Source organism: Dryobates pubescens, chromosome 6 (assembly GCF_014839835.1).
Source record: "Dryobates pubescens isolate bDryPub1 chromosome 6, bDryPub1.pri, whole genome shotgun sequence".
Classification (NCBI taxonomy): domain Eukaryota; kingdom Metazoa; phylum Chordata; class Aves; order Piciformes; family Picidae; genus Dryobates; species Dryobates pubescens.
The window spans coordinates 32756815-32766509 of NC_071617.1; the positions used below are offsets into that span (position 1 = coordinate 32756815).

The 9695-nt window shown below is 46.5% G+C and overlaps 1 protein-coding gene across 2 annotated transcripts in view; it reads right to left on the reverse strand.

Moving 5' to 3' along the window:
- B3GALNT2 (beta-1,3-N-acetylgalactosaminyltransferase 2) overlaps window positions 1-7894 on the reverse strand; it is a 31170-nt gene extending 23276 nt beyond the window's left edge. For both annotated transcript variants that reach the window (XM_054162275.1, XM_054162274.1), the window contains exon 1: window positions 7703-7894. In XM_054162275.1, the coding sequence (XP_054018250.1) occupies window positions 7703-7805 (103 nt within the window). In that variant the 5' untranslated portion in view covers window positions 7806-7894. The remainder of the gene's footprint in view (window positions 1-7702) is intronic.
- Window positions 7895-9695: the final 1801 nt, after the last annotated feature.

The window sequence follows — 9695 nt, forward strand, 5'->3', positions numbered from 1 at the left end:
GTACTCTGCATTGGTTAGGCCACACCTTGAGTACTGTGTCCAGTTCTGGGCCCCTCAGTTTAAGAAGGACATTGAGACACTTGAACGTGTCCAGAGAAGGGCAACAAGGCTGGGGAGAGGCCTTGAGCACAAGCCCTATGAGGAGAGGCTGAGGGAGCTGGGATTGTTTAGCCTGGAGAAGAGGAGGCTCAGGGGTGACCTCACTGCCCTCTACAACTACCTGAAAGGTGATTGTAGCCAGGAAGGGGTTGGTCTCTTCTTCCTAGCCACCAGCACCAGAACAAGAGGACACAGTCTCAGCTGCACCAGGGGAGGTTTAGACTCGAGGTGAGGAGAAAGTTCTTCACTGAGAGAGTCATTTGTCATTGGAATGTGCTGCCCAGGGAGGTGGTGGAGTCACCATCCCTGGTGATACTGTGATACTAGCCATCGGAGAGCAAACTTCTTTGTGTTCTGGTTTTGTGTATTCTTAGGCCAAAATTTTAAGTGTTGCTAATAGGCTTTAAAAAATGCTTGAACTGGTTGTGCAAGGTAATTAAGCCTTTAAATTCTCCAACTATTAAAAAAAACAACCCAAACACCAAAAAACACAACCAAACCACACCTGAAAAGAACACCAAAAAACACACACACACACCCAAAACCACTGCATTTTGTAGTTTGTGAAGGAAAACACATTTCATGATAAACCCTGAAAGTGTTGCTAACCAAAGTGATGCAGGAAAGGAAGTTTTTCCAATTCAGAGGTCACACTATCACTAGTTGCCTTGCTTTTGAATTCGTCCTGACTTAAAGCTGCATCTTAGTTGCCCCATGCAGCCCTAGACTTCTAAGTGGAGCATAAGGAGCCAAATGCCTACCCTACATTCCTTTAGTTTTAGGAATAAAATTTCTTTTACTTTGCTGTTTTGCTTGAAGCTGTTAAACCACAGTAAAAGCTACAAAACCATGAAAGGAAGCAGCCCTCTCAGCGCTGCTAAAAGCCATTTAATTCTACAAAGCAACTGCAATGAGTACTTCTGTCAGCTCTAAGACTGCTGAAGTCCAGTCTGCCAGGCTCATGCCACACTGCCAATAAGAAGCTCCTAAAGCTTTCTTGGGCTACAGTTATGTAAGGACAGGGTCCCACACAATTCTCAGATGTTTGACCTCAGAGGTGTACCTCCTACTGTGCTGGTCATGGAAGGAGGTTGCCACTGACAGGTGATCTGCTGGCCCTAGTCAGATTTTAAACCACCTGAAGCAGCAGTCAACAGCTTTTTAAGTTCTTTAAAATCCAAAACTACAAAGATTAGTATGCATCTCTCCTTCCTGTAAGACCAATTCTCAAGCAAAATGTCAAGATACGATGTTCATTTCAGTAAATATAATTACAAGGAGATGCAAAGATTGAGACATCATTTAGCCTGATTTTGTCAACAAATAAGGTAAATATAATCTTGATGCACAGATCTCTACTGATGAATCCCCTACCAACTACTAAATTTGTCAGTCATTTTTCAGTCAAGATTGACTAGTGTGCAATCCCCAAAGTGATTAAGTTCACTAGTTTCATGAAACTAGACTGGACAAAGAAAAGACTTGTTAGTGTCTGCACAGAAAGACACAGCAGCCTCAGCCTGCCTGCACTCTCAGATACAAGAGAACCTCTACTCAAGACTGCTAGAATAAGTGAGCTCCAGAGAAGGCTGGGGTTTGTATTTTCTTCTACTCATGCAGATACCCCAAACTCCCACATTAAAATCAATGAATGGAACTGAGTATGCCAGGCAGAATTTATTTAGAATATTCTCAAGTAATCCACTTCCTTAGGTAAGCCTAAGAGGAAACAATACCCCACACACACATTCCAGGTTGTTAGCTCTGCCCATTCTTGTGACTTTGCAATCATATTCCTGTTTTATAATGCCTTTTTTCTTTGTGCTGCTTTGTGAAAGATCCAAACAAACACAAAGGAAGGAATTAACTGAATATAAAGGTTTGTATTCAGGGTGCTGAAACAGGGAGCAAAAGAACAAATTGCAGAGCAAAAGCAGCTCTTTCCCCCTCCTGCATCTTCTTCACTTAATCTGCTGCAGCGCATCTGCATTACACATTTCTCTGTATGCCCCCCTTGCAGTACCTACTTTATACCAGCGCTAAAAATTGCCAAGATGTGCACCCCTGGTTTCTACAGGAGCACAGTACTCCTTGAGACAAATAAGCCTTTAGACAAGCCTTTAAATAAGCTTTACAGATTCAAAGGGAAATCCTCTGTAGGCAGATTTTTTTTTTTTTTCACATCAACAGCCTTCCCTTAAAAAAAATGGGATGGCAGGACCCTTATGAGTTACAAAGTGACAGAAGTAATACTAGTGGGATGATAGTGCTCTAAACACCATTAATTGATACAGCACTTGCACACTTCCAGTCACAGAATCACGGAAACATTCAGGTTGGAAAAGATCCTCAGGATCACCAAGTCCAACTGGTAACCCTACTCTACAAGGTTCTCCCCTACTCCCATACCTCCCATGTACCACATCCAAACAACCCTTAAACACATCCAGGGTTAGTGCCCAACCACCTCCGTGGGCATCACATCCCAATGTCTGACCACTCTTTCCGTGAAAAAAAATGTTTCCTAACGTCCAGTCTAAACCTACCCAATCCCAGCTTGAGGCCGTTTCCTCTTGTTCTATCACCAATTACCTGACAGAAGAGACCAGCACCAGCCTCTCTACAAGGTCTTTTCAGGCAGCTGTACACAGCAGTGAGGCCTCCCCTCAGCCTCTTCTTTTTCAAAGTAAACAGCCCCAGCTCCTTTAATCACTCTTCATAAGATTTATTCTTGAGGCCCTCCACCAGCTTCATTGCCCTCCTCTGCACTCACTCCAGCACCTCCACATCTCTCTTGTACTGAGTCAAATCTGGGGACAATGGCCAAAGCATCAGAAGTGCAGATATAAAAGGAATAAAACAAATCCTCTTTGCAACAGTGAAACTGATGCCTTCCCCAACTTGGGAGGGGCAGGGGGTGAGAGGCAGCAGGGAAGCACAGCATCTTTATCCTTTGAATAGTAGTTGCCAATCCCTGATGCCATGGAAAAAAAGCCAGCTCCCAGGGAAGGCTACTTGATCCTTGCTGGCTGTTTAATTCAGTGGGCAGCGATGAAGACCTTCATTCAGCCACACACTGCTCTCAAACTCTGGCAGAACTGGTACACTCTGCCCCCCATTCCAATGCCAAAACACAAAAAATGAAACCCCAGCACTGCTTGTAGTGTCTCAGTCCACAGAGTAACTGCAAACTCTAAAAAAATTCCAGTTCAGTTAGAGTCAGTTTTGTTGTGGATTCTTTGTCAATTATTTCATCAAAGGTGAGGGGATTGTTTTTGTCAGGGATGGCCCATGCCCGGCAAACAATGACACAGTAAGATCTCACAGATAAAGCTAGGGAACAACTGACATTTTAAGCAGAACTGCACAGCTACTGCCAATGCCAAATCAGACCTGTCAATAGGAGGTTTCAATTTCCAAGGACATCAGCCCACTAGTCTTTACATGCCTTCAAAATATAACTTAACATTGTGACCAGGCATACTACTCAGTGACAGATAGACTTAAAGAGATTTCAGAAAACATATTTTCTTAAGAAAGTCTCATATTTCGGCAGAATTTTTCCTTGCAAAGCACAGCACCACTCACAGCCTCAGAGGTCACGTCTAGATTTTGTTATTTTCAGTACTAAAATAGCCCAAAGCAGATTAATCTCTCCTCCTTTCTCTCTCACCTGTCATGTACACAGGTCCATGATAGGGATGGACAAAAATTCTGTCAGACAGGTCACTAAACGTCAGCCTAACAAACACTTGTGTACTGTTCTACTAGGCCAGTGCCTGAAGAAGTACATGCTGAACCACAGGACAACAGATGGCATACAAGCAGCTTCTAGAAAATGGTGGTTTTAAATCTGTTGTGTAATTATTCACTACTAAAAGATTGAGTATAACAAACCCAAAAGGGCCAATTCTTAGCTGCCACACACCCCCAGAAATGTAACAGGAATAACGTCTTACAGAGCATTAGCATCAGCAAAGTAGCGGCATGAATGTGTGGGGCTGTCTGACTAGGCACAGAAACTGAACCCCCACAGTGAGTAATTTCCTACTCAATAAGACTTGTGCCATCAATTAAAACCTACAATTAGTAACAAATCCACCTGGAGTGCTAAAAGCAGGTCTGTCTGTTCTTTCTCAAGTTTCTGAGGTCATTTTATAATTAGCATTTATCTAAGATTTTTGCAAAAAATGAACTAAAGCTTTCTGCTCACAAACTTCCTTTGGAGAGGACTTTTTAGTAACCAACTACAAGGACTTCAGTTAAAGCTAAGAATGCATTCCTGCACAAATCTTGCTCAGATGTGTGAATTAACCCCATTAACTGGTGAACAAAATGAAAGTGGGGGATCACTGAAGTCAGGACACCGAAGCAAAGTCCAGTGCCTTTGGTCTCAGGACTGATCATATTTATTTTTTCCCAGCGTCCAGACAACACACCAGCTCACCTGGTGTGTCATCTCTGCCTATCAGGACAGCAGCTGCCCAGGGGCTGTGATGGACAGTGGATGGCAAAGAGGGACAGAGGCTGCTCAGCACTGACCCCTGCAGAAACACAGAAGATGCCCCCCCCCGCTGGAAAGCCACTTATGCATTGCTGATATGAGCCAGGTGGAGCTACAGTGAATGAACCAGAAACGTAATAAAAGCCCTGGGCTATGTTACTGGGGGGAAACATCATTGTGGACATCTCAGGCTGGAAGCAGGAGCCCAGAAAGGTTTCTGCCCCCACATCCCCACGACCAAAGAAGGACCACGGAATGGTAACTATCTCTCCTGCCCTCTCTTTCTCCCTTCTCTCTCTCCTTTTTCTTTCTTTCTCTGTTTTTGTTTGCTCCATTTCTTTCTCTTTAATAAATAGTCTCATCTTGATGTATGACCTCATTTGTGCCTTAATTTCACTCACAAGAATGTTCAAAAAGAACCATGTCTCCTTCCCAACTTCCAGACCGAGGCAAGGGCATAAACTAGTTGCAAGTAAGTTTAGGCCAGAAATGAGAAAACACTTCTAATCAGGACGACAAGCTGCTGGAGCAGCCTCTTCCTAAGACTGCTAGGAATCCAAGTCAATGAACAAAAAGCCACCCCAGTCCTTCAGTACACAAACACTTTTGGCTGCCCAGCTGATATTTAAAGACTGAGATCAAGAGCTGCTTATTAGAAAAAGTAAGCAGAATTGATGTCTACTCCAGTCATGTGTTAGCAAATCAGTGATGTCGAAGTACAGAATCACTAAAACGGGTTATTGATGGATTAACAAACTGCCATTTGCATGCATGTGTGTGATGACTAATGAGAGGGGAATTTAACTCCTCAAAAAATAGAACTGCTATTCATTCTGCCTTTGACCCCCACTGGTAGCTAATTTTGCAACTGTTGAGACAGTACACAACTATTGAGACACACAGACTACAAAGAAATACTAAAGAATACACAAATAATGTATTTTGATGTTAAAGCTATTGTAACACATTGTCCCATGATCAGGTTTAATTTTTATTCACACCAGTGATTTCAGGCAGTAATTAAGAGTGACAAACAAGAGAAAAATAATATAAAATCATTCAACAATCAAATTAAACAAGTCTGGCTTTATCAGTATGAAATCCTCTTACATAGTTTCAGATTTCACATTCACACAACCTTTTAATAGGGACATTTCTTACTCTTGTGTATGAATTTATTAAAGTTCCCAAAACATTCTGAATACAAAAATATAGCACCAAAGACATTAGAGATAAAAGAGGTCTCTTTCCTCTGCCAAGGCAGCCATACCTACAGCTTGCACATTTCACAGTACTTTAAGAGGTGGACTCTTTCTTAAACTATCAGGCTGACAAAGAGAAGGCACATGTAAAATACTGTCCATTTTCCTGTGGATGATGGAAGCGCTCTGTTTTTGAAAGACATCAGTTTTACTCTCTTCATTCCTCAACAGGTTACAACTAAATAACCCTTGCACATAAAAAAATGCACACATACTCTTTCAGCATTACAAAAAAGTACTCCTTTTTTAGTCCTAGCTATCCTAACACTATCTAACACAATGTGGTTTCTCAGTAACAAACTGCAATAATAACTGCTTGAAAGACTGATTTTTTTAAAAAAGAAAGGTTCTTCCCTCCATAGCTGAGAAACTTCTGGATTTTCTTTAGTGTTATGCTCCTGCAAGGAACAGGGAGTTGAATTTGATGATCCTTGTGAGTCCCTTCCAACTTGAGATATTCTGTTTGTTAGTGGTAAACACGTTTTGTGAGGAAAGGTCATCATGAGATTCCACAATTACCACTTTCGACTCCAAATTAACACACTTAAGTCGCTAAAGCAGCACCGTGAAAGACAAGGAACAAAACCAACCAGACAATTCAAACACTCTTCTGGTTAACAACTAGAACTCCCGGTTTTCTCTAATCAAAGTGTGACCGCTGCCCATGTCATATCTGATGTTCAGAATACAGACACACAGACAACCACACAATTCTGCGGCCTACTCAAATGCACTGCCCTTGCTCTTTTCACAAGTGCATTGTTCCAGTGCACGACTGGAAATCAGTAGACGCTGCTTTCCTCACAGCTGTGAGTTCCTACGTTCTGCACAGGGAACAGGCACCTGTTGCAAAGTGGGACTTTGCTAGTGAACAGGCTGCTGAATGGCTAAGCATAATTCCGAGCAGATCCCAAGTTAAAAGCATCATTTTTTCAGAAAAAGGTTTCTTAATGTTCCCAAACAGCACCTATAGGTATCTGGCAAAAGTTTCTGTCCAACAGATGCTTGTGTCTACCAAGCATGAAGACTTGCAGACTAAACTACAACTCATTCTATGAGGAGGCCAATGTAAGCCCTTAAGGGTCTGATTTCACTTGTGGTGTTGTATCGTTACCCGATCCTATGACTAGTTTTTGGCACCGCAGGAGTTTTAAAGATCGCTAAGGCAAACAGGACACAGCGCAAGGACGCGACGCAAGCGAGATGGGTAGGAATTCCTTCTTGACGCACCATGGACAGAACGAGCGGGGCCCTGCGGCGCAGGAGGCGTTCAGAAAGGGGCTGCTGCCCCACGGAAAACTGCAGACTCCTCCACAACCACGTACTGCGACCGCGGGTAGTATCTCCAGCTTAATGGCAGAGCCAGAACTGTTCTCCACAGCTCGACGTAACGAGTCGTTACCTCCCGGACGCAGGCACTCCGGGTGCTTGTCCCCGGCGGACTGCTCTCCTCTCCCCAAGAAGCCCTCCGAGACCGACAACCAAAACCCGCTGGCTGAAGTGCCGCCCACAGCCACACAAACGCTGAAGCCGCCGGCACTACCTCTGCGTTACACAGCTTGGGGACGACCCCGACCCTTAAAGAGCCACAGCCCGCACGCACGCCACCCTTCTCCGCGCGGGCCGCCCCCCGCTCCCTCGCCACCCGGCCCCGTTAAGTACCTTAAGCCACCCGCAGTTCGAGGCACTCCCCTCTCCCCAGCCCCACAAGCACCCTGTCCCGCCAGCCACGCGCCCCCGACCTCTTCTCACCAGGTTCCTGGTGCTGGGGAACACCTGCGCGCCCAGAGTGCCTGTGCCTCGGACAGCCCCTACTGCCCGCCCTTTTTCTCCCTACCTGCCGGGTGTCTCCCGGGGCCGCCAGGGCAACTGAGCAACAGCCAGAAGTGCAGCGCGACCCCAACCGCACAGGGGAACAGCAACACCAGCCAGTTTCGCATTGGCCGCCGCGGCAGCCAGCTCCTTCGCCGCCGCGCCGGCCTCTCCCAGCAGCGCTGGGCCGACTCGGCCGCCCGCAGCTCCTCCCTGCGCCGCCGCCGCTCGGCCAGACCGGGCTCCGCTGCCCCGCGGCCGCCGGGAGCTGCAGTCCTACCCCAGCCCCAGCGGGCAGCGACGGCGCGGGCGGCGGCAGCGGCGGCCTACAACCCCCACAATGCCGCGGGGCGGCGCGGCCCCAGGAGGCTGAGGAGAGCGGGGCTAGCTCTGCCGCTCGCGGTGGGGGCTGTTCGGCAGGGAGAATCAAGCGGGCGTCCTCCGCCGGCGGGAAAAGCTGAGGAAGCACGGCTTTACCTCACGTTTTACTTGGCAGGGGAGAGCAGACGTCGGCGGAGAGCTGCCAGGGGCTGTAGCAGCACGTTATCCTACGGGTCGTGCTCCTCCTGGGGAGCCGCGGGGCTTCTAGAAAGGCCCTGGTTGCCCTTAGACCCCAGCCTCTCGCCGGGCTCGCCTGCCGCTGGGCTGGCCGTGCCCGCGGCTCCTGCTACTCTGCAGCGTGGTCCGGCTGAGGGCTGAAGTGCTGGTATGGTTATTAATATTCAGTAATTGGCGGAACTATTAATATAAATATTAATAACTTTATTAATAAAAAATTCCGCGGAAAAAATATTCTATTGTGGAAAGGTATCACAGAAGCAGGAACAATTTAAACATGCCGGCTTTGCCCACAAAGGGCAACTGTAGAACTCGCCCAATAGCACGGCTAGGGCAACAGAGCCTTTCAACAGACGTTCATAAAAATCGGCTTTGCTGGGTTACTGCAGATCACTTCAGTATATTCAGTTACTGCGCTTACAATCCCAAACTCACGCCGACCGGCAGTGGTGTCTGCACGTGGATGCTGCTGTGCTGGGGACAGGCATCTCCGTGAAGGCTGCGTCCCTGGCACAGTGTAGGCAGGCAGATGATGCGGCTGTCCGGGCGGGCTGTGATCTGGAGTATCTTTGGTGCTTGGGGTTTTGAGCAGCTCGTCCCTGCAGCTCTGGGCTCGGCAGCTTTTGTAGCTTTGCCTCCCTTGGAGGGGTTCTTTAGCTTCAACCTCCACAGTGGCTCTTGTTGCTTCTTTCAGTAACACAAGGCAAATTGCTCATCCTTTGGGCTAGCATTTATAGACCTCCCACAACAATGATGCCCAGTGACAACAAAGATTAAGAGATAGAAATCTGATACTTTAACCTATAGAATCAGGTTTTCTCCAAACTTGGGCAAAGGCATGCACACCTGGACCCTAGGGCATGTTCAGACAAGCCTGGGCAACAAGGGCAATATCCTGAAAGACCAGACCGCCCAGCTCCTGCTCCATTGTCTAGTTCAGGGCACATTTGAGGTTTTGTCCCTTCAGGAGAAGTGCGGAGCTGCACGGGGGGCACTAGGTGGGGGAAACTTCCTCAGTTAGTCTTTACGTGTGCTGCAATTATCTGCTGAAAATCCCTTCTAAAAAGTCATTGTGCAATAACAAAATAGCTTCCCTGAACAATCCTCTACTAATCCAGTAAGGAGGGGAGTGCTTCACATTGTCAAAGAACTGCAATGGCAGCAAGCAATGTGACTGTAATTCCGGGAGGGATTTTAAACAAAATGTTTAACTGCAACTAGATCACGGCCAAGAATCGATGGTAGCATTCCTTCCAAAAGTGTCTTTAAAAATCCAAGCTCAGCTGCCCCTTTGAGAAGTTGGGTAGCTATAAACTGACCTGCCAAGAACATCTGCAGTACACCGTGATGTCCATTTTCTGTTACGGTTCCTGCAAGATTTTTAAATCCAAAGATTTCAACTTCAGCCTTCCAAAGTCATGATCTGTAAAAGATGTGAGCAGTGGTACTTCTCACGTTGC